The 26208-nt window shown below is 43.4% G+C and overlaps 1 protein-coding gene and 1 long non-coding RNA gene across 4 annotated transcripts in view; one reads left to right on the top strand and one right to left on the bottom strand.

The window, feature by feature from the left end:
• Window positions 1–26208, bottom strand: part of LOC138854373 (uncharacterized) — a 423554-nt gene that overhangs the window by 95298 nt on the left and 302048 nt on the right. The window lies entirely within an intron of this gene.
• The window catches only part of LOC128700678 (homeotic protein distal-less), a 293342-nt gene that overhangs the window by 83560 nt on the left and 183574 nt on the right, over window positions 1–26208 (top strand). For all 3 annotated transcript variants that reach the window (XM_053793973.2, XM_053793974.2, XM_053793975.2), the window contains exon 2: window positions 4765–4946. In XM_053793973.2, the coding sequence (XP_053649948.2) occupies window positions 4765–4946 (182 nt within the window). The remainder of the gene's footprint in view (window positions 1–4764; window positions 4947–26208) is intronic.

Here is a 26208-nt window from a genome sequence, read left to right as displayed (position 1 = left end):
GAGCACCCAGTGCTAGCGTTGCAGAGCACCCAGTGCTAGTGTTGATAAATTAGACACATGTGCAACTCTTGGGTATCTTTATTGAGGAAACATTTCGCCACACAGTGGCTTCATCAGTCCATACATAGGAGAAACTTGAAGAACAGAAGGAGAATGAGGTAATCAGTCCCTCAACCTTGAGTCGATGTGTTCAGTCCATCAATCTTGAGTAGAATACGGCAGATGAGCAGAGAAGCAGCTTATAAACCGTATGGCAGGAGAGGTGTAGCAGTCATAGGTAGTATCACATTTGTTCAATGTGGAAGTAGGTCGTGCCCAAGAATTAGGCAAGCGAAGAATTCCTAAGTGTTAAGATCCCAAGAAGTTGCAGTGTCTGACAAGTTTGTAGATAGATGGTTCAGAGAACCGACATGTTGATAAATTAGACACATGTGCAACTCTTGGGTATCTTTATTGAGGAAACGTTTCCTCAATAAAGATACCCAAGAGTTGCACATGTGTCTAATTTATCAACATGTCGGTTCTCTGAACCATCTATCTACAGTGCTAGTGTTGCAGAGCACTCAGTGCTAGTGTTGCAGAGCACCCAGTGCTAGTGTTGCAGAGCACTCAGTGCTAGTGTTGCAGAGCACCCAGTGCTAGTGTTGCAGAGCACTCAGTGCTAGTGTTGCAGAGCACCCAGTGCTAATGTTGCAGAGCTCCCAGTGCTAGCGTTGCAGAGCACCCAGTGCTAGTGTTGCAGAGCACCCAGTGCTAGTGTTGCAGAGCTCCCAGTGCTAGTGTTGCAGAGCACCCAGTGCTAGTGTTGCAGAGCACCCAGTGCTAGTGTTGCAGAGCACCCAGTGCTAGTGTTGCAGAGCTCCCAGTGCTAGTGTTGCAGAGCACCCAGTGCTAGTGTTGCAGAGCACCCAGTGCTAGTGTTGCAGAGCTCCCAGTGCTAGTGTTGCAGAGCTCCCAGTGCTAGCGTTGCAGAGCACCCAGTGCTAGTGTTGCAGAGCACCCAGTGCTAGTGTTGCAGAGCACCCAGTGCTAGTGTTGCAGAGCTCCCAGTGCTAGCGTTGCAGAGCACCCAGTGCTAGCGTTGCAGAGCACCCAGTGCTAATGTTGCAGAGCTCCCAGTGCTAGCGTTGCAGAGCACCCAGTGCTAGTGTTGCAGAGCACCCAGTGCTAGTGTTGCAGAGCACCCAGTGCTAGTGTTGCAGAGCTCCCAGTGCTAGCGTTGCAGAGCACCCAGTGCTAGCGTTGCAGAGCACCCAGTGCTAGTGTTGCAGAGCTCCCAGTGCTAGTGTTGCAGAGCTCCCAGTGCTAGCGTTGCAGAGCACCCAGTGCTAGCGTTGCAGAGCACCCAGTGCTAGTGTTGCAGAGCTCCCAGTGCTAGCGTTGCAGAGCACCCAGTGCTAGTGTTGCAGAGCACCCAGTGCTAGTGTTGCAGAGCTCCAAGTGCTAGCGTTGCAGAGCACCCAGTGCTAGCGTTGCAGAACACCCAGTGCTAGGGTTGCAGAGCACCCAGTGCTAGCGTTGCAGAGCACCCAGTGCTAGTGTTGCAGAGCACCCAGTGCTAGTGTTGCAGAGCACCCAGTGCTAGTGTTGCAGAGCACCCAGTGCTAGTGTTGCAGAGCTCCCAGTGCTAGCGTTGCAGAGCACCCAGTGCTAGCGTTGCAGAGCACCCAGTGCTAGTGTTGCAGAGCTCCCAGTGCTAGCGTTGCAGAGCACCCAGTGCTAGTGTTGCAGAGCACCCAGTGCTAGTGTTGCAGAGCACCCAGTGCTAGTGTTGCAGAGCACCCAGTGCTAGTGTTGCAGAGCTCCCAGTGCTAGCGTTGCAGAGCACCCAGTGCTAGCGTTGCAGAGCACCCAGTGCTAGTGTTGCAGAGCTCCCAGTGCTAGCGTTGCAGAGCACCCGGTGCTCTACCATAAACGTAATCTATGACCCTGAGTCAAGGACCCAGTCTGTGACCTTCAGTTAAGGACGCAGTCTGTGACCTTCAGTCAAGAACGCGGTCTGTGACTTTCAGTCAAGAACACAATATGTGTCCTTGAGTGAAGTACACCATCAGCAACCTTGAATCACGGACACAATAAGCGACCTTGAATCAAGGACACAACAATGTAATTAGTAATACGATTTTTCAACACTTTTTAACGAGCCGCTGAGCGGTTAATCACATTATTAAATTTTTTTAAGTCGAGTGATTTTTCTCAGTCAAATAAATTAACTTTTTCAATACACATCCCGTTTTCTAATATTGATATCAGCGTTTTTCAATACGCATCCCGTTTTCTAATAGTGACGTTAGTGTTTTTCAATATGCATCCCATTTTCTAATATTGACATCAGTGTTTTTCAATACGCATCCTGCTTTCTAATACTGACGTCAGTTTTTCAATACGCATCCCGTTTTCTAATGACGTCAGTGGTTTATCAATACATATCCTGTTTTCTAATAGTGACGTCAGTGTTTTTAATAGACATCCCATTTTCTTATAGTGACGTCATTGGTTTCTGATATCCCGTCTGATATCCTGGCGTCAGTTTTTCAGTGCTCATCCCGTTTTCTAACAGTGAAGTCACTGGTTCATATATTTTTACCGTTAATAAAATGATCATCTAGTTTTCTGAGACGTCAGTGGATTTTTAATGTTTATCCCATTTTCTAACAGTGACGTCAATACGTCTTTAATGTTCATCCTGTTTTCTAAAAGTGACGTCAATAGATTTTTAATGTTCATCCCGTTTTCTCTCCATTAACGCGCAGTCATACATTTCTAGGAGAGCCCTAAGCCCGTAAAGGGCATAGAGAGCCTAGGGAGGATATGTCCAACTCCTTGGATCATGAGCCTATCACCAGGGCTGTGCAAATGAAAGCCATTGACTGCGTATTTACATAACCAATTGATTGTGTATTTACACAATTAAATAACTGTATATCTACATAATCAAATGATTGTGTATTTACGTAATCAAATGATTGTGTATTTACGTAATCAAATGATTGTGTATTTACATAATCAAATGATTGTGTATTTACGTAATCAAATGATTGTGTATTTACATAATCAAATGAAGGTTACCGTGTATTTTCAAACAATCACCAGCCTTCTCTACACCAATTTCTAATTGCGTTTTGTACTGATTTTCTAAAAAAAAAAAAAGTGGGCTCATTGTTGGCGCCCAACTGTGTTTTCTAGTGTTATTGAGACCGCGTCTCAGTTTTCTCCCAGAAGTCTCGTAAATTTGTTGATTATGTTTGTGTGTAGGGGGAGGGGGTAGCGGCCGTAAGGGGGAGAGGGAAGGGGTAGTGGCAATCAGGGGGAGAGGGTAGTGGCAGAGAGGGCGAGATGTATGTATTGAAGGTAGATGATGGCAGTTGCGCAGCCAGGTGGCAGTTGAGCAGACAGACGGTAGTTGAGCAGGCAAGTGGTGGTAGTTGCGCAGGCAGGTGGTGGTAGTTGCGTAGGCAGGTGGTAGTCACATAGGCAGGTGGTGGTAGTTGCGTAGGCAGGTGGTGGTAGTGTATGCAGGTGGTAGTTCCGAAAGCAGGTGGTGGTAGTGCAGGCAGGTGGTGGTAGTTGCGCAGGCAGGTGGTGGTAGTTGCGCAGGCAGGTGGTGGTAGTTGCGCAGGCAGGTGGTGGTAGTTGCGCAGGCAGGTGGTGGTAGTGCAGGCAGGTGGTAGTAATGCAGGCAGGTGGTGATGGTAGCAGCATCATGGATGCGGGCAGAGGCAAGAAATGGGTACTTGAGTAATGGATCATATCTGTCGTCCTCCAACTAGCCCCTCTGGACCGGATACACTAACCTCCTATATACCCCCTACCGCCTTAGCCTCCCCGTGTCCGAATACTTCTTATCAGCCTTTTTTTATGTTAGAATCCCCGTGTCACATTGCCCTATTCCGAATTCCTTTACTCGTGTTCCTAAGCTTTCCTTGTCCGAATTTCCTCTTTTCCTGTTCTTAATTTACCCCGTCCCCCGTGTCCGAATTTCCTTGTATGAGCCCCTTTTTTTGTGTTTTTGAACTCCACGTGTTCGAATGTTTTCGTCTTCGCCACGTTTTTATATTCATATGATGTCTGCGTTGAAATGTAAACGACTCTAAAAATGTTGCTATATCCTTGGTTAGGTTGGTTAATGGAGTTTAAAGTCTATCGACTACACGAGGGTCATTAAGGCTGTATAAAACCTTTTCATCAGTCAAGAAGCCATTAAAATAAGAATTAAAGTAAACTCTTCGCGTATATACATACATTATATATATATATAAGGTATGTGAAAGTCCTCTATTTAACTCGTTTTGAAGTTTCCCAACAATCGTCAAACCATCTGAAGTTCGTCTCTTTCGACTGTTTTACTGGCTTTTGTTTTATTTTACTGTCGAAAGGAATTAGTGAATTTATATATCACTCAGTCAAAAATGGAAAGTTATATTTGGCCAACCGACACTGTTATGACTCAAAGTATTGTGTAATGTCCAAAATAGTTTTTCCCCGCTATTATCTTCGTGAATAGTTCTTCCCACTATCTCAATTTTTTACAATATAAATATTTCCCTTGATAATTGTTAGGTTATGGTGTTAGTTTTCTAGGTGGTTTTTAAACAGCATAATGAAATTACTAAAATATTTTTACTACTACTGCTTAGTTTTTGTTTTTCTTCTTCATGATACGTGCTGTTTGTTGGAGGTTCATTCGCCTCACAATGACTGCTTCTTTATGTCCTCTTTCCATTGTCATTTGTCAAGGCCAACATAGATTTCATTTCTTTACAGAAAAGCCAGAAGACGAGGGTTCCGTGAGAGTAGGCGGGAAAGGCAAGAAGATGAGAAAGCCCAGGACCATCTACTCGTCGCTGCAGCTGCAACAACTCAACAAGATATTCCAGAGGACTCAGTACCTTTCTCTGCCGGAGCGCGCTGAGCTGGCCGCTAAACTTGGCCTCACTCAGACTCAGGTAAGTCAGCACATTTTCAAGCTGGGACAATATTGTCTTGAGTGCCGAAACATAAATTTGACTGATGCGAGATGTTGGGTAGACTTGTTTTTTTTTTAACCGAATTGGATTGGTACGGGTAAGAATACATTTATTTCGAATGCCTCTGTTTTTTTTTTTCCAGCGAGTTGACCAGTGATAAGGGAGAAGACGACACAATAAAACAACAGTTTAGTAAAAAATCTTGGTTCGTTCGGGTGGCATGGTACCTGTGAGGGCACATTTAAAGTCTGCAACGTCTCGCCTGCTTTTCTAATCGAGTTAAGCAAGAGCTAAGAATCTATTTATACCGGCGTACTTGGTGTAACCCCACTGCCCTTCAAGAGAAGGGAGGCGGTACCTTGATGCTCAAGGTCTCTTCATCCAGGGAATTAGAGCTGTCTTCCCATGGGTCAAACCAGATTACCTCCCACTCCCCAAGCATGGTTTGAGCAATACAAGTGTAGTGCTTCAGTATGAATACAATTATCAATCGAACCTGATAAAATGTAAATCGTACACTACCACAGGGCCATGTGCAGGACTCTCACGCGATGCCTCGAGTTCGACTCTCGTCCACTTTTACGTGAATTTACGACGCTGACCTTGAAGGGACCAAAACTATATGTCCACTCGTTGTATAGTTGGTGAGGGAAGGTAATATGGAAAAAATACTTTAGCTGATGTTTCTCATGCTGACACACATTTTACCTGAATTAGAAAGTTCTCTCTCCTATTGTAACCAGCACGGTGCTTGGCTGGAACACTAGATCCAAACACACACAACATGAAATTTAAGGAAGTATTTACAATAGAGACAGGAAGGGCTCTGAGAAGATAGCACAGTGGGAAACACCAACAGGGAATATACCAACAGGTGCTCGATGACATACAAACAACGGAGGAGGTGCAGAAGCTGCTAAGCGACCTCGATACCTCAAAGGCGATGGGTCCGGACATCTCCCCGTGGGTCCTTAGAGAAGGAGCAGAGGCGCATTGCATGGCACTAACCATAATCTTCAATACATCCCTTGAAACTGGGCAACTACCTGAGGTATGGAAGACGGCAAATGTAGCCATTTTTAAGAAAGGAGACAGAAACGAGGCACTAAACTACAGACCAGTGTCTCTGACGTGTATAGTATGCGAAGTCATGGAGAAGATTATCAGGAGGAGAGTGGTGGAGCACCCAGAACGGAACAAAATTATAAACGACAACCAGCACGGATTCATGGAAGGGAAATCCTGTGTCACAAACCTTCTGGAGTTTTATAACAAAGTTACAGAAGTAAGACACGAGAGGGGTGGGTTGATTGCATTTTCCTGGACTGCAGGAAGGCCTTCAAGACAGTTCTTCACAAGAGATTAGTGCAGAAGCTGGAGGATCAGGCGCGTATAACAGGGAGGGCACTGTAATGGATCAGAGAATACCTGACAGGGAGGCAACAACAAGTCATGGTACGTGATGAGGTATCACAGTGGGCGCCTGTGACGAGCAGGGTCCCACAGGGGTCAGTCCAAGGACCAGTGCTATTTTTTATATATGTGAATGACATGATGGAAGGGATAGACTCTGAAGTGTCCCTGTTCGCAGATGATGTGAAGTTAATGAGGATTAAATCGGATGAGGATCAGACAGGACTACAAAGAGACCTGGACAGGCTGGACACGTGGTCCATCAACTGGCTTCTCGAATTCAACCCTGCCAAATGCAAAGTCATGATGATTGGGGAAGGGCAAAGACCGCAGACAGAGTATAGGCTAGGTGGACAAAGGCTGCAAACTTCACTCAAGGAGAAAGATCTTGGAGTGACCATAACACCGAGCACGTCTCCGGAGGCACACATCAACCAGATAATTGCTGCAGCATATGGGCGCCTGGCAAACCTGAGAATAGCGTTCCGACACCTTTGTAAGGAATCGTTCAAGACACTGTACAATGTGTACGTCAGGCCCATACTGGAGTATGCAGCACCAGTTTGGAACCCACACCTGGTCAAGCACGTCAAGAAATTAGAGAAAGTACAAAGGTTTGCAACAAGGCTAGTACCGGAGCTCAGGGGAATGTCCTACGAAGAAAGGTTGAGGGAAATTGGACTGACGACACTGGAAGACAGGAGGGTCAGGGGAGACATGATAACATACAAAATACTGCGTGGAATAGACAAGGTGGACAAAGACAGAATGTTCCAGAGAGGGGACACAGAAACAAGGGGTCACAATTGGAAGCTGAAGACTCAGACGAGTTACAGGGATGTTAGGAAGTACTTCTTCAGTTTCAGAGTCGTCAGGAAGTGGAACAGCCTAGCAAGTGATGTAGTGGAGGCAGGAACCATACATAGCTTTAAGACGAGGTATGACAAAGCTCAGGAAGCATAGAGAGGACCTAGTAGCGATCAGTGAAGAGGCGGGGCCAGGAGCCGAGCCTCGACCCCTGCAACCACAATTAGGCGAGTGCAATTAGGCGAGTACGCACTACACACACACACACACACACACACACACACACACCCACACACACACGCGCGCGCACACACACACACACACACACACACATACACATACACATACACACACACACCCACACACACATACACATACACACACACCCACACACACACACACACACACACACACACACACACATACACATACACACACACACCCACACACACACACACAAGAAGCTTCGGATTAGATTTCCGCTGAGTTTCACGTGTATCTGAGGAATTAGACACACGTGCAACAACTGATTAACATATAAAGATACCCATCATACAGCTATTGTACACCATTCACGTGAATTTATTGATTAGTCCATTACGAATTTTCCGAATATCAATGTATGCACATATATAGAATTATATACAGAATAATATATATATTTAATAGAAAAAGAGTGCGTAACAGAAGTCACTCATTGCACTTGCACTCTCACAACTGCTTAATAAGCAGTTCAACCACAAGTGGACAACACACACATTGTTCCGGTTCATTTAAACTCTTATCACACAAATTATTAAACCACATCATGCAGTCAATGTCACATTATTGCCCAATTTAAACCAGTTTTTTTTCCTATTGATGAATGTCTTCATTAAAATATATATTCTGGAAAATTTATTACGATGTGTTGTTCGTTTTATGTCCCTTTGTGATGTTTTTGTTATAGCATCGTCATTTGTCAGTGTTCTTGTTAACGTTCTTGTTACTTTCTTTGATGTCTGTTGTAAGGGTTGCGGTTGAGGCTATTATGTAACTGAGGTAATGTGGTGAATAATTGGTGGTTGTGGTGGTGGTGGTAGTGGGTGATATTGAGTGGTTATGATGGTTGGTAGTGGGATGTGAAGGTTGCGATGCTGGGTGGTTATGGTGGATGGTAGTGTGATTGTGGTAGTGTGTGGTGCAGATCGTGGTATCAGGTAGTCAAACAAAGAAAAGAGTATCATAATATTTACATATGTATGATGACTATATAAATAAGAGCGATGATGATGCTGATTATAGTATCATAATAATGTCAGAAATGGTAGCCTCATAAACTGATGTTTAACAGCAAACTCCGCAAGACGTTTAAAACACAAACACCACAAAAATCTCAACCTGCAACTACAGTGATGCCAAACAATTTCACAATATCAACAGCCACTTGGGTGCAACTACAGTGATGCCAAACAATTTCACAATATCAACAGCCACTTGGGAGAACATTTTGCTCTCTTGGAGCGAAACGTGAATTCCGCCACCCGCAGGCTCTTCAGCCATCAGCAGTCATCTTATGAAGGCATTAGCGTAATAAACACTCATTAAGATAACAGCAGCAGATCTCCTGAGGAGGACCTCAATTGGAGGCTTCCATTTCATTGTTTGCTGGACCATGAAAGTTTCTCCGTTAGTCAAAAATGATGATGTTACGGTGCTGTCATTGAAGGTGATGTTACAGTGATGTCATTCAAAGCGATGTTACGCGAGACTCTACACAAGGAGAGGAGGTGATGGAAGGAGAGAACAACGTAGAAAGAGAGGGGAAGAAAGGAAAGGGGAGGAAGAAAAAGAAGATAGAGAGAAGAAGGAATTAGGATAAAGAGTGATTTGTGGATGAGAGGGAAAAAACAAGGGAAGTGAGCGAGGGAGGGAAGTGGGGAAAGAAGGGGAAAGGCAAGGAAGGAGGGTTTGCCCAAGGCCCAAATTTGATGAGATTGGTCTCAATCTGTCTGATGCAAGGAGGAAGATCCTCCAAACTGAGGTTTTTAAGGACTTGGAGTTTGGGGAAGAGAGAGTATAATATATATATATATATATATATATATATATATATATATATATATATATATATATATATATATATATATATATATATATATATATATATTGCAATGCAAAATAAAATAAGAGTGTGTCTAGTGAGGCAGTTATAAGGAATCCATCAAAGGTGGGAGTCACAAGGGAAGCTTGTGAGAGGTATTTAGTAGTCCATCCTGGCCTGTAATTACCACCGACTCACCAGGTGAGAGCACGTGGGGAAAAGTTGATGAGGATGATAAATAAGACGAAGAAAAGGGATGGGGATGAAAAGGAGAACAAGCAAAAAATTGAAGTTTCTTGAATAGACTTTTGCTCAAGATACTTCTGACGGGAACACACACACACACACACACACACACACACACGTCTATACTCAAATATAGGTGAGTACGAACGAGATGAAAAATGTTTCGACGGCTGGTGAGTGTCGTAGGAATACCGATCCAGTGGCCACTTCAGTGGTGTCGACATAAGACACAAACAGAAGATCAAGAGGTCAGTATCCTTTGGAGTCAATTAAATGCTAAGTTGCAATTATCTTGCCACATAAACTGTACCTTGGAACTGGTAAGTTGCGGAAGTGGAGTTGCATCTTGAGAGACGTTTGTGCAGTACCATTGATAATGTCTAGTCATGGCCAGGAAGAACATGACTAGATATTATCAATGACATGACAGTAAAACTATTAATTGTGTCTATCATGTCTTCGACATTTGCTACATGTTCTTGATCTATGACAAAAGGCAAGTGCTGTCATACTTGGCCAGATTCAAGTTAAACTGAGTTAGATATTCGAGCAGAAAATTCAGGAGGAGCATGTGCTCATTCCAGTCTTAACTGTAGATAACTATGCTGTTTAGATAAAATTCCACACCTAGATTTAATGTCAGTTTGTGCACTGACCTTTAATATGTACTGACACATTCTTAATACTGAATGGGATTACAAGCACCTTCAATAGTGAACGCTGAGATTTCTCTCGCTCTACCTGTTACAGGAACTTTGAACAGCGAGTATGCAAACATATCCTGACCCAGAGACGAAATCTATGATGTCTATCATCGGTAGTGGGTAACCATCTGAAGTGAAATTGTGTTAGCCTTACTGTAGTCAGTACATGTTCTTAAAGCACCACCTGGATTCAGTACAAGAATGTATATATATATATATATATATATATATATATATATATATATATATATATATATATATATATATATACTTAATGGTTATAATCATAACCATAATTTTTTAAAGCGGTGGACCGGTAAGCCAGCGGAAGTCCTCGGTGAGATGACCAAAAGCTCCAGCTTCAATGAACTCTATTAAAAATCTATCTAATATATTTGTACCGGATGTCTTTAATAAGTAAAGATGGGCGTATTTAAAACTTCTTATTGCACCAAATGCCTAATCTGTGCAACAGAAGTAATATTTTCGGTTTAAACCCGCAAGATGGTTTACCTACAACAGGCCCTACTTTGGAAGCATAAACAAGCACGCCTCTTGTAAGGGGCTAGTCCAGAAACTAGACTAGCTCTCCTAGAGCTAGTTTCTACTAAGACTCAGCCCAGGTGAATCTCCCACCTTGTGAGCCAGAGTTGTCATGGTTTGTGTAATGTGTTCACAGGACGGCAGAAAATATTTCAAGAAGCAAGAGAAAAGATAACCAATGACAACAAACTGTTATGTTAAACAATTACAGATAACCGCAGGGATATTAGAAAGTATTTCAGGAAATAAAGGAACTGATAACCAATAATACATCAAAAAATTAAAAATAACCAAAAAGAAGTAGAATGGGAAGAGGAACTACAATTACTTTTTGAACAATAAATTCGTTTGAAACACGAGAGAGATAAGCGATGAGAAATACGGACATAAATGACAACACGGGACGTAAAAGAAGAAAAATGTCAGAATGCGTAATAAGTTTCATGGGAATATATTAGTATGAAAAAAAAAACATACTAACATTCACACCCACACCCATCCAGGCAGCCGAATGGGTGTGGGTGGCATAATGGGTGTGAGTGGCCTAATGGGTGTGGGTGGCCTAATGGGTATGGGTGGTCTAATGGGTGTGGGTGGTCTAATGGGTGTGGGTGGCCTAATGGGTGTGGGTGGTCTAATGGGTGTGGGTGGCCTAATGGGTGTGGGTGGTCTAATGGGTGTGGGTGGCATAATGGGTGTGAGTGGCCTAATGGGTGTGGGTGGCCTAATGGGTGTGGGTGGTCTAATGGGTGTGGGTGGTCTAATGGGTGTGGGTGGCCTAATGGGTATGGGTGGTCTAATGGGTGTGGGTGGCATAATGGGTGTGAGTGGCCTAATGGGTGTGGGTGGCCTAATGGGTGTGAGTGGCCTAATGGGTGTGGGTGGCCTAATGGGTATGGGTGGTCTAATGGGTGTGGGTGGTCTAATGGGTGTGGGTGGCATAATGGGTGTGAGTGGCCTAATGGGTGTGGGTGGCCTAATGGGTGTGGGTGGTCTAATGGGTGTGGGTGGTCTAATGGGTGTGGATGGCCTAATGGGTGTGGGTGGTCTAATGGGTGTGGGTGGTCTAATGGGTGTGGGTGGCATAATGGGTGTGGGTGGCATAATGGGTGTGGGTGGCCAGGTGGGTGTAGGGGCGGCAGGTTAAGACAAACCTGTAATCAATAACTGACTCCAGGGTATCCCGTGTAGCCCCTCCTACTGTAACTCCAGCCAGCCAGTCAGACCGACAGCCAGACCGATAGCCAGAAAGCCAGCCAGACCATCAACCAGCCAAACCGACAGCCAGCAAGCCAAACCGACAGATAACCAGCCAGCCAGTCAGGCCGACAACCAGCCAACCAGGCCGACAGCCAGCCAGCCAGTACCGACCGACAGACAGCCATCACTATCGTCAATACAGCATAACTAGGCCTTGTTAAACTGCATACATCAGACAGAGAACACAGTCACACTGCATACATCAGACAGAGAACACAGTCACACAGCATACATCAGATAGAGAACACAGTCACACAGCATACATCAGATAGAGAACACAGTCACACAGCATACATCAGATAGAGAACACAGTCACACAGCATACATCAGATAGAGAACACAGTCACACAGCATACATCAGATAGAGAACACAGTCACACTGCATACATCAGAAAGAGAACACAGTCACACTGCATACATCAGAAAGAGAACACAGTCACACTGCATACATCAGAAAGAGAACACAGTCACACAGCATACATCAGATAGAGAACACAGTCACACTGCATACATCAGAAAGAGAACACAGTCACACTGCATACATCAGAAAGAGAACACAGTCACACTGCATACATCAGAAAGAGAACACAGTCACACAGCATACATCAGATAGAGAACACAGTCACACTGCATACATCAGATAGAGAACACAGTCACACAGCATACATCAGAAAGAGAACACAGTCACACAGCATACATCAGAAAGAGAACACAGTCACACAGCATACATCAGAAAGAGAACACAGTCACACAGCATACATCAGAAAGAGAACACAGTCACACTGCATACATCAGCTAGAGAACACGGTCACACTGCATACATCAGAAAGAGAACACAGTCACACAGCATACATCAGAAAGAGAACACAGTCACACTGCATACATCAGAAAGAGAACACAGTCACACAGCATACATCAGAAAGAGAACACAGTCACACAGCATACATCAGAAAGAGAACACAGTCACACTGCATACATCAGCTAAAGAACACAGTCACACTGCATACATCAAATAGAGAACACAGTCACACTGCATACATCAGATAGAGAACACAGTCACACTGCATACATCAAATAGAGAACACAGTCACACTGCATACATCAGATAGAGAACACAGTCACACTGGTTAACATAACTGCTGGAGAACAAGATGTAGGTTGTAGAGTTTAGTCATCTTAAAACTAAATTAAATTTTAAAGCTATTTCCCTTTCTCTAATTTCTCCCACTTTGGTTTTTTCTGTTTCTTCTCCCTTTCTCCCTCTCCCCTTCTTTTTTCCTCCACTTTCCTCTTTCTCCTGATTTTAGTCCTCCTTTCTCCTATCTGTTAACTACTACTCCTTTTATTCTTATTCTCTCCATCTTTTTCTAATCTCTTGTTTCTTCTGACTTTTCTCTTCCTCCATCTCCATTACTTTTCCTTTCTCTTTCCTCCTCTCTTCCGTTTTCTCCCGTCTACACCTTCCTCTCCTACTTTCACCTTCTCTCCCCTTCTTCCTGCGTTTGTCTCTCTCCCTCTTTCTCTTCACTATTTTTCTCCTCTCTTCCTTCCTCTCCCAAACTTTTTCTCTATCTTTCCTTCTATTTTCCGCTTTCTACCCTCTCTCCCTACTCGACACAGAGGGCGAACACAATAAGTCAGAGAGGCAGTATACACCTTTGCACTGTGCTACCCACCTTTGCACGGTTTTACCCACCTTTGCACGGTGTTACCCACCTTTGCACGGTGTTACCCACTTTTGCACGGTGTTACCCACCTTTGCACGGTGTTACCCACCTTTGCACGGTGTTACCCACCTTTGCATGGTGTTACCCACCCTCACAGGTGTTACCCAACCTCGCACGGTGTTACCCAACCTCGCACGGTGTTGCCCACCCTCACACGGTGTTACCCACCCTCACACATGGTGCTACCCACCCTCACACATGGTGTTACCCACCCTCACACACGGTGTTACCCACCCTCACACGGTGCTACCCACCCTCACACATGGTGTTACCCATCCTCCCACTGTTACCCACCCTGACACGGTGCTACCCACCCTCACACACGGTGTTACCCACCCTCACACAGTGCTACTCACCCGTCACACATGGTGTTACCCATCCTCCCACTGTTACCCACCCTCACACGGTGTTACCCACCCTCGCACGGTGTTACCCACCCTCACACATTGTGTTACCCATCCTCGCACTGTTACTTACCCTCACACGGTGTTACCCATCCTCCCAAGGTGTTATCCACCCTCACACGGTGTTACCCACCCTCACACGGTGCTACCCACCCTCGCACGGTGTTACCCACCTTCACATATGGTGTTACCCATCCTCGCACTGTTACCCGCCCTCACACGGTGTTACCCACCCTAACACGGTGTTACCCACCTACAGTGTTACCCACCCTCGCACGGTGTTACCCACCCTCACACGGTGTTACCCACTCTCACACGGTGTTACCCATCTACAGTGTTACCCACCCTCGCACGGTGTTACCCTCGCACGGTGTTACCCTCGCACGGTGTTACCCTCGCACGGTGTTACCCACCGCTCCATAATTTAGGGTACGCCTCTTTCGAAAAAAAGTTTAATTCCAGTCAAAAGCTGCACAACTCCACAGCCTCAAACATCAAAATTTAATTCACACATTTTTTCCCGACCCAAACTTCTGAATAATAAAAAAAATAACTTTTTTTTTTTATGTTAAAGGTAGGCTCTGCTTTTGATGGTTAAATTGGTCGAAAAAAATATTAGATAAATACAGACAAGTTGAATGAATTTCAGATTTATTGTATGAGAGCGAGAGAGAGAGAGAGAGAGAGAGAGAGAGAGTGTGTGTGTGTGTGTGTGTGTATTCACCTATATGTGGTTGCAGGGGTCGAGTCATAGCTCCTGTGTGTGTGTGTGTGTGTGTGTGTGTGTGTGTGTGTGTGTGTGTGTGTGTGTGTGTGTGTGTGTTTGTGTTTGTCAGCAAGTTTAAGAGGGAAAAATAAACCTGAAATGGCTATTACTGAGCTCTTGATCCAAGGAATCTGAGCTATCCTCTTCTCTAAATCAAAACTGATCACCTCACCTCAGGCTGTGCTTTACCCCTACGAGTTTAGCCTTTCCCCATGAATGTAACTTAGTAAGAAATTTTGATCTCTCTCTCTCTCATTATATAGCCAAAGAAGCGCTAAACTAGAAAGTCATGAGGCGTCTCGGGTATGCGAAGTAATCAAGTTTAATCAGAGGAAGGGATAGGATATCTTCAATTCCTTGGTTCAAGAGACCTTCACCAGCATCAAGAAACCCTTCCCCCCCCTCCTTCGCTGAAGGGAACACAGGGTAAGACAGCGTTCACAGGAGTTCACTTTCAAAGCAGCAGCCAATGTAAACAGTTCAGGTGATGGACGTTCATCCCTCACTTTCGCCAGCAGCCCTAAGCATATTCAATACCTCACCTTCTTCCAACGTGAATATGGTTTGCTCAGTGCCGATTCCGGTGAGAAAATGAAGATTCATCAGTGAGAAGAATGCTCAGTGCTTCACCTTGGTGAGTGAAAGTCACAATACTGTAGATGCAACACCTCACAATTATTCCATATATAGAAGAAGGCATATGTTTCGGTCCCTCGAGGACCCTTATCAAGTTACCACCTTACAATGTCACAGGAATGACCGAAAAATTGTCAACTTTAGTCTCGAATTTAAAAGCTATTATTGAATATTTCAACTTGCTTAAACAGGTGTTCCACGCGGGGTATATTTCAACCCTTTCTACACTGGGCAGCAACACACAAAATGCATATCAAGGTTTTGTTGGGGATGACGTTTTGCTCAAGGTAGAGCTCTACAGCTCTGAAGGGCTATGTCAGATATCCACTCTCGAGGCGAAGTGCCGTCCGTTCTGGATATGAGGACGCTATGTGGAACAGTGGTTTTATTGAGACAATGTTTCGCTTACACCCTCTTCACTTAATCACCGATTGCATCAAGAACAGCGACACATACCTCTCATACCGTCAGCTGTTAACATCATTAGCAGGGCCTCATTTACATAGTGCAGTTCTAATCGCCATACCACAGAATGAATTTGAATACATTGAGAACATACAGAGAAAGATGACAAGGTTAACCATTTTCATAAGAAATCTTTCCAATGAAGACAGAGTGAATTTGAACAATATGCATTCTTTTTAATGGCAGTGGATGGCAATATTACCGAGACTTAAAATGCAAGACAAGATTGGATAAAAGAGAGGAAGAAGCTATCAAGTGTGTTCTGTCAGCAACGTAGCTTCGAACGCATTGATAACATGCTATTAATGCATGTTATCAATTCAGTGGATCCCGTGATCCGTCAGTCTTCAGACCTCCGGCCCAGCACTCTTCCACTGTACTATACAGAGTGATAAGCAAAACATCAACTATGAAATCTCACTACAGAGGTCACTGCAAGTCACTGCTGCGACTCTAAACACAGGCCTATCCCAGTACTAGCTTATAGTAGATTTGGCTCTCGTCCATTCAGTGACACGAAAATAAGCAATAAACGAATGGAACAGTTCAATGGAATCCCGAGACTCGATCCCGTGGTTCGTCAGAAAAGTGTTTATATACAGGACAGAAACGTATGTAGGTAAAAAGGACACAAGTGCAACTAATATGGCATTTTATTGTGGCAACGTTTAGCTCTCCAGAAGCTTTGTCAAGCCATTACATTAGCTGCACTTGTATCCTTTTACGTACATATTGTTGGTAATTCTACCAACATATTACGACAGAAGAGCGTTTATACACACAATAGAAGTGTTTATACTGACAACAGAAGTGTTCATACACAAAACAGAACAGTGTTTATACACACAACAGAACAATGTTTATACACACAACAGAACAATGTTTATACACACAACAGAACAGTGTTATACACACGACAGAACAGTGTTATACACACGACAGAACAGTGTTATACACACGACAGAACAGTGTTATACACACGACAGAACAGTGTTATACACATGACAGAACAGTGTTGTATACACGACAGAACAGTGTTGTATACACGACAGAACAGTGTTATACACACGCCAGAACAGTGTTGTATACACGACAGAACAGTGTTATATATACGACAGAACAGTGTTATACACACGACAGAAGTGTTATACACACAATAGAACAGTGTTTGTACACACAACAGAACAGTGTTATACACACGACAGAAGAGTGTCATATCCACAACATAAGAGAGTTTATACAGAGAGGTGCACCTCTCAGTGTAAATACACCTTAATCCCTACCGTCAGCATTAAAGTATCTCTGAAGTTACTAAGTGAATCGCGCCCTTCGCGACCCTCCTGCAAACCATACGCCTCAAACCTAACAACGCAAGCAAAACAGCATGCAGAGCTAGTTTACTAGCGCTATTGAACGCGAATGCACTACTCAATACTGCTCCCTTTGAACACGCTGGCTCTCCCCACCCGCTGTGCAAGACGCATTAATCTCATCACCTGCGCACAATTATACTCCGTGAAGGCAGTTGACAGTAAGGTCTTTCAGAAAGCCTTGTTCATGATTGCTGAAGTCATTACACTTGTCACCAGCCCCGGGAATGTATGTGTATTGTGTGTGTATTGTGTGTGTATTTTGTGTGTGCGTGTGTGTGTGTGTGTGTGTGTGTGTGTGTGTGTGTGTGTGTGTGTGTGTGTGTGTGTGTGTGTGTACTCACCTAATTGTGGTTGCAGGGGTCAAGACTCGGCTCTTGGCCCCGCCTCTTCACTGATCGCTACTAGGTCCTCTCTCTCTGCTTCCTGAGCTTTGTCATACCTCGTCTTAAAGCTATGTATGGTTCCTGCCTCCACTACATCACTTGTTAGGCTATTCCACTTCCTGACGATTCTATGACTGAAGAAATACTTCCTAACGTCCCTCTGACTCGACTGTCTTCAGCTTCCAATTGTGACCCCTTGTTTCTGTGTCCCCTCTCTGGAACATCCTGTGTGTGTGTGTGTGTGTGTGTGTGTGTGTGTGTGTGTGTGTGTGTGATTGCGCGCACGCGCCAATAAATATTCAAGGACAGTCAATGTGTATTTTAAATAAATATAACTTTGATATCCAATAGCTCTCCTTTCAACATTCCCTTTCCCTCCCTCCTTCCTTCCTTCCCTCCTTCCTTCCTTCCTTCCCTCCCTCCTCTTCCTCCTTCCTTCCTTCCCTTCCTCCCTCCCTCCTTACTTACTTCCTCCCTCCTTCCTACCCTCTCCCATGTCTTAATTCATTAATTATAAACGGCACATTTATCTCAGCATGTCAATATACTTGGAGAAATATACGAGAAGGTATAACCTGGAGGTATAACCTGGAGGTATGACCTGGAGGTATAATCTGGAGGTACAACCTGAAGGTATAACCTGAAGGTATAACCTGAAGGTATAACCTGGAGGTTAACCGGAAGGTATAACCCGGAGGTTAACCGGAAGGTATAACCTGGAGGTACGACCTCAGAGTACAACTTGGAGACTGACAGTCCAACCTCAATTCCTTCCAGAGACGCAAGTCAACACAAGCCTCTTTATTATTACCACAGGGAAGAGCTGACTTCCAAGTCTCTGGTGAATGAGAGGTAATCAGGTTTGATCAGAGTAGGAGTGAAGCTCCAATACCGTGGATGAAGAGCCATTCACCAGCATCACAGCACGGGTCATGAAGGGATATGGGGGGGGGGGGGTAATGACCTGTAAACATTCAACAGCCGCGACGTAAATATCACTCACCAACATCGATAAACACACACACACACACACACACACTAAACATGGCGTGCCAGTATTTACACATGCAGGCGGAACATTTAATCAATGTGTTTACAGGCTTCAGGCCTGGTTGGCGTTCTTCATTTGTTTGTTCCTTCAGGCACGCTGGTAAATGTTCCTTCAGTCACGCTGGTAAATGTTCCTTCACGCACGCTGGTAAATGTTCCTTCAGGCACGTTAATAAATGTTCCTTCACGCACGCTAGTAAATGCTCCTTCTTCACGCCAATCATCGCTCCTGGGATTTTATTTTTTGTCAATGAGTGGGTTTTAAGAGAAGCTATTTTCCGAAGTGTCACTTTTTTATGAAACAAAATTGGAAACCTCCGAGGTGCTGCTTCCCTACTCTATGAGCATTTTTTCTTTTTTAATTTTGCCATTGAAGTAGCTAGTATATCGTGCACCCCATATCCATCCTATGGACGGTAGTGCAAGAGCATATGGATACACAAAAGAGCATATGGATACACTAGGCCCAAAAAAGGTTTACAGGAGCACATCTGGATTTATATCTACAGTTCCCTTATCTGTTACAAGCAAATTTAAGAAATTTGCTTAATATATCAGGTGACTTATTTTCATTAATATCTTGGCATATCACATAGGTTATTGTACTGTATCTCTATATTCATCACTAAGTTAACACTATGTACTTAATTTTGTAAGTTACACAGAGGGAACAAAAGCTGTGATGAATGGTTTGAAAAACCGACAAGTTGAAGATTGAGACACTTATGCAGCATATGGGAATCTTTATTCAGGAAACGTTTCGCCACACAGTGGCTTCATCAGTCCAATACAAAGAGGAAGGCGTAAGGAAAGGAGGAGTATGAGGTAATCAGTCCCTCAGCCTGGAGTCGATGTGTTCAGTCCATCAATCTTGATGGACTGAACACATCGACTCCAGGCTGAGGGACTGATTACCTCATACTCCTCCTTTCCTTACGCCTTCCTCTTTGTATTGGACTGATGAAGCCACTGTGTGGCGAAACGTTTCCTGAATAAAGATTCCCATATGCTGCATAAGTGTCTCAATCTCCGGAACAAAAGCTGTCAATGTTTTGCAAATATGGAGAGAAAGCGGTAGTTCAGAATGCTAGTGTAGCTAGTGTAGTTCAGAAGGCTAGTGTAGCTAGTATAATTCAGAAGGCTAGTGTAGCTAGTGTAGTTCAGAATGCTAGTGTAGCTAGTGTAGTTCAGAAGGTTAGTGTAGCTAGTGTAGTTCAGAATGCTAGTGTAGCTAGTGTAGTTCAGAAGGCTAGTGTAGCTAGTATAATTCAGAAGGCTAGTGTAGCTAGTGTAGTTCAGAAGGCTAGTGTAGCTAGTGTAGTTCAGAAGGCTAGTGTAGCTAGTGTAGTTCAGAATGCTAGTGTAGCTAGTGTAGTTCAGAATGCTAGTGTAGCTAGTGTAGTTCAGAAGGCTAGTGTAGCTAGTATAATTCAGAAGGCTAGTGTAGCTAGTGTAGTTCAGAATGCTAGTGTAGCTAGTGTAGTTCAGAAGGCTAGTGTAGCTAGTGTAGTTCAGAAGGCTAGTGTAGCTAGTGTAGTTCAGAATGCTAGTGTAGCTAGTGTAGTTCAGAATGCTAGTGTAGCTAGTGTAGTTCAGAATGCTAGTGTAGCTAGTGTAGTTCAGAAGGCTAGTGTAGCTAGTGTAGTTCAGAAGGCTAGTGTAGCTAGTGTAGTTCAGAAGGCTAGTGTAGCTAGTGTAGTTCAGAATGCTAGTGTAGCTAGTGTAGTTCAGAATGCTAGTGTAGCTAGTGTAGTTCAGAATGCTAGTGTAGCTAGTGTAGTTCAGAATGCTAGTGTAGCTAGTGTAGTTCAGAAGGCTAGTGTAGCTAGTGTAGTTCAGAAGGCTAGTGTAGCTAGTGTAGTTCAGAATGCTAGTGTAGCTAGTGTAGTTCAGAAGGCTAGTGTAGCTAGTGTAGTTCAGAAGGCTAGTGTAGCTAGTGTAGTTCAGAATGCTAGTGTAGCTAGTGTAGTTCAGAATGCTAGTGTAGCTAGTGTAGTTCAGAAGGCTAGTGTAGCTAGTGTAGTTCAGAAGGTTAGTGTAGCTAGTGTAGTTCAGAAGGCTAGTGTAGCTAGTGTAGTTCAGAAGGCTAGTGTAGTTCAGAAGGCTAGTGTGGTTCAGAAGGCTAGTGTAGCTAGTGTGGTTCAGAAGGTTAGTGTGGTTCATAAGGCTAGTGCAGCTAAGGTGGTAAGGGAGGCTAGTGTGGTTCAAAGGGCTAGTACAGCTAGGGTGGCGAGTGAGGCTAATGTGGTTTGGTGTGACTTTTTAAATGGTCCAAGTTGACCGTAACGTCGTCATAAGGTCCTCTCTCGTATGTGCGGGTTATATGTGCAATGCTAGTGTAGCTAGGGTGGTGAGATAGTGCGGTTTACAAGGATTATTATGAATGACTCTACAGTGAGTAATTGGGGACTTTATACTCAATTACCTATCTTTTTATTTTTTATCAAATTTGAATATATCAGTTGTTTGCTGCTCCCCTATTATATGAAATTTTCACTGTGGGACTAAAAGCTCTATTTTTTAATTCCATTACAATAGGATGATGTACATAAAGTGCTGAAGTCTGTCAGCCTGAGCCGGAAGACTTCAGTAGGACGCTGAGGACATCGTCAAGAATTCCTTTAAAGCTTCATCAGCTACGGCTGTTATAGTGTATAGTAGCTGAGAGGGAAGGCAGAAGTTATAGTTAACAGACTCCATGATACGGTCTGGGACCGGGTCGCAGGGGCGATTACCACAGAATTTAATGCAGAAATTGTGCTCGTTTCTTTTTTTTCGGGACACCCAACCTCGGTGGGAGACGGCCGATGTGCTAAAAAAATAGTGCGCGTGTGGATGTAATTGTCATCATTATCATAACTAAGAGCTAAAGCAATAAGGATCATATAGCGCTGGGTTGTAGAGAGAGAAAAGGTTATCAACATCTTCCTGTGTCTCCCGTCCACAATTCTCTTTTCCACTTTCTCTCCTCCCTTCCCTTTCTCCGCTCCTCATTCCCCTCCCCCTTTCTTTTCCCTTGCTCTCACCCCGTCTCCTTTCACCCTCAAATAATCTTTCTCCCACTAAGAATGGAATGGAAAATAATGAAGAAAGAGGAAGATGAGGAAAAGAAGAGGAAGGAGAACGAAAAATGGGAAAAGGAAGAATGACAAAGATAAAAATAAAGGAAAAAATAATGTGAGATTCTTGGTATGTGATAAGGAGTAAAGAAAGTGAGGGATATGTGAAACAGGAGTGAGAAGGAATAAGGGAGAAACGATAAAGGGAAAGAAAAATGGGGAAGGAATAAGGAAAAAGATGCCGAAACTGAATATAGTAGCAGAAGTGGTGGTGATAGTGGTGGCGATAGTGGTGGTGCTAGTAGTGGCAGGAGTGGTGGTGATAGCGGTAGTGATAGTAGCGGCAGCAGTGGTGGTGGTGATAGCAGCGGCAGTAGTGGTGGTGATAGTAGTGGCAGTAGTGGTGGTGGTTGGTGTGACCGGAAACGGTAGATACCTACCTACCATCGTCATGAGTAAGAGTTACGGTGGGTCTGCACAACCCTTCACCGGACCCACCTCGACCCACCCTTCCTTTGTACCTCTCTAAACCCACCTTCCCACCCACCCTCCTTCCCTACCTTACACCTAAACCATAAATCCATCTCATTCCCTTAAACCTGCCATTTCCTCTTTCATAACAATCCCTCTATCAACTCGCTACCTCTCTCAAACCTATTTCTTAAACTAACAGACTTTCCCTTGTAAGTCAACTCTTACAGTTCACCACTTTACCTATCCCTTAACCCCCATCCTCTTCCCTTCAGCCCAATCCTTTAATTCTCCCCCTTTAACTAATCTCCTTTACAACTACCACTTCTCTAAACGCCTACCCACTAGCTACACCTCTCCAACTCACTCCCACACCCCTCTCACTTTAAACCTATTCTGAAAAGGAACCTCTCAATCATTAAACCCGTTAAACCCTATCGCAGGATCATTTGCTTCTTTAAATCAACCTTTTAGTCAATTTCCCTAAAATCACCAATACAACCTCAAACCCCGATCTCCCCATAAAATGAAATATGTATCGAAGGGAACATATCAGCACACCAGATGGCGCCAGTAGCCCATAAAGGTGCTGCCGTGAGAACTTAGGAAAGGAATCCTTTCCCTCAATGAAGATTCTTGTCGCTACATTCACATATCATTATTCCTATTGTCCTCCTCGTCTAGAATCACTGCCATTGTTTCTTATTCTCATCATCCTTTGTTTCTGACCTAATTTCATTACCATTTCTCATTTCCATTCTCTCATTCTCGTCATTTTTTGTTTATCCATCTCTAAATCTAGTGTTTTGGTGTGGTAGGATTACTAACAAGTATGATAATGCAATAATTTGCAGACGAAATCGTTTTTAAAAACAGCGTCTCGCTCACACAGAAGCTTTATCAAGTCAATACATGGCACTCATGAATAATATGAAAAAGGCGAGGTGAAGGCGGGCGTGATAAAGTGACAGATGACTTGAGTGGTGATTGTATTAGGTTGTTGGGGTACCTGTACTTCACTTTAGTGTTTCAAGAGTTTTCAGTGCTGTTAGTGACGAGTGTAGCTAGTGGTGTGGCCAAGATAAAAGACCCTTCCGTGTGTGGGTGCGTGTGCAGGCTGCAAACACCGTTTTCCCCACTCATTTTTCTTTCTTGACGGATATTTCAGCCTGTGCTAAGTTCATTAGACGTGGATTTTTTTCCTTATGAATGATAAAATTTTTTATTTGTGGTGGTCTTCGGTGTTTCCCTTTGTCTTTTAGCTTCTGCAACGCTCTGTTTCTATTCTATTTCTCATTCATTTTGTCCTTGTGCATGTCTTCTCTCTCTTAGCTTCTTCCCCTTTCCCCTCTCGTGTTTATGTGTGTGTGTTTGCTCTCCTAGGCAATCCCCATTCTCTTCACGCCTTCTTATTCTTCCCTGGTATGAAGTGGTGACTGCTTCAATTATGTGATAGCCAAACCTGTGTGTGGTGGCAGGTGGAGCAGGTGCGCCTTCAAGTTCTTAATACGTGCATGTATCTGCACTCTGGCCATTATTACACAAGAGGGAGGGAGCAGAGAGGACGAGCAGGCATCCCAGATATACACAGATAGCTACACCTGCTATTACCTTGGTTTATTAACATTGCTGTCTTTATTTCCACTGTTCTTTTTATCGTGGCCGTCTCTCTCATTTTCCTTATTTCTTCTGTACACACACACACACACATATATATATATATATATATATATATATATATATATATATATATATATATACAGTGGACCCCCGCATAACGATTACCTCCGAATGTGACCAATTATGTAAGTGTATTTATGTAAGTGCGTTTGTACGTGTATGTTTGGGGGTCTGAAATGGACTAATCTACTTCACAATATTTCTTATGGGAACAAATTCAGTCAGTACTGGCACCTGAACATACTTCTGGAGTGAAAAAATATCGTTAACCGGGGGGTCCACTGTATATATATATATATATATATAATTTCTTATAAAACAGACAAATATGCATTTGTTCATTTAAACCTAAATTATCATATTAAATGTATGATACACAGTAACTTCTCTGTTAATATAGTAGCAAGTTGCCAGTGTTGCAAAACAACTTTTCCACCATAATATGCAATATTAGTTTCTATCATTAATGGCTATTTTGCCCAAACAACCTCTATTAATCTATCATCGGCCTGAGACTCAACGCAATTATATCTCTATTACTTTCAACACGTGTTATTTTTGTGTGTGAGTTTTCTATCTAAAGCTGTTATTTGGTTGTGCTGAGACGTCTCTCTTACATCCCTGTTACGGTGCATCATCTTGGCTATATTAATTAAAGAAGACATACATCTCTTTGACAGCCCAAAATACGACCAGCTTGGCCCTCCCTCTTGTGTTTGGCACTGTAGTAAGGCACGCTAAACTCTATCATTAACTCTAATCGTCGGCACTAGCGCCTCTGATTCTAGAGTGCGGGGCTGAAGCTACCACTAACTGCCACTAACAACGGTTCACTAACTACCATTCGGCAGTGTTATCACTCAATCACATCTGATTTCATCAACCAATTTTCTTTCTCACTCTGCTCCTGATGGAAAACTGGATGCACAAATCATTACTATTATCACCTCTTGCTAATGTTGCAATATTGAAGCTGCAAAAAAAAAGAAAAAAAGTGACGATAATTTGTGTTCGCAAGGTATTCCCGGAATGCACTTTTTATCCCTTTATTGCCGCTATTGTTTATTTATATACATATCTGCAATATGCGAAGCTAATCTTTTTATGAGTGCTATTCTCTCTCTCAGGTATATACACAATATATATGTTTTTTTTTCTTTTTTTAAACTACAGTATTCAATACCTTAAGGTCTTTAACCGCATTTTTTTCCTGCCGTAATACAAGTTTGTATTGGCTCTGTAGATGTGCTCTACAAAAGTTTATTCTTGAATGTATTGAACTATTTTTACAAATCTATATTTTATACGTTTAGTCTGCTCAGCATATACATATTTTAATGCTTGATTGTTCCCTCCAATTATTCTGTTTACGATTGTTGTGACTTTTATCCACATGTGCTTGCATTATCTGTCTACATTTATCACTTGGTTACACATTTCACTTTTTTTTTTTTTTTTTATTATTATCACACCGGCCGATTCCCACCAAGGCAGGGTGGCCCGAAAAAGAAAAACTTTCACCATCATTCACTCCATCACTGTCTTGCCAGAAGGGTGCTTTACACTACAGTTTTTAAACTGCAACATTAACACCCCTCACTTGTCTACATTAATTCACCTGTATACATATACCTTTGCAGATAATACCTTATTATGGTGTTTTTCTGCCTATGTGACTCGTCTGTTTGCTAATATATTTTGTTTTGGTTGTTTTACCGTGTTTGTGTTGTATGTGTGTCGCGTGTTTACGCCTTTCTTCCTTTCTGATCATCCTGTGTACAGTGTTGTAGCGTGGTGACTCTTTCACCATCACTGCCTGCCTCCATTCCCACCACTACCACCGCCACTAACCACCATCTGTCGCTCCTTTATCACCATTACTACCACCACCAATCATCACCATCACTACTGCTACAACTACAGCCCGCCTCACCACCTACAGTTCCCCTACCACCACCGCCAATAACACTATCACTAGTACCACCACCACCGGCCCCCACCACCTGCCGACCCTCTACCACCACCTGCCTTCCCTACCAAGGACCGACGCAGGCTGTACATCATAACCATCACCTGTTCCCTCCATCTCTCTCTCGCGCTATTCCTCTTTCTCTATTTGTAAATCTCTCTCTCTCTCTCTAGATAAAACAGGATAGTCTTTACACGATAGT

The sequence above is a fragment of the Cherax quadricarinatus genome, chromosome 56 (genome assembly GCF_038502225.1).
Source record: "Cherax quadricarinatus isolate ZL_2023a chromosome 56, ASM3850222v1, whole genome shotgun sequence".
NCBI classification, from domain to species: domain Eukaryota; kingdom Metazoa; phylum Arthropoda; class Malacostraca; order Decapoda; family Parastacidae; genus Cherax; species Cherax quadricarinatus.
The sequence above is the reverse complement of the archived record's forward strand: the minus strand, read 5'-3'. Positions and strand labels throughout refer to the sequence as shown.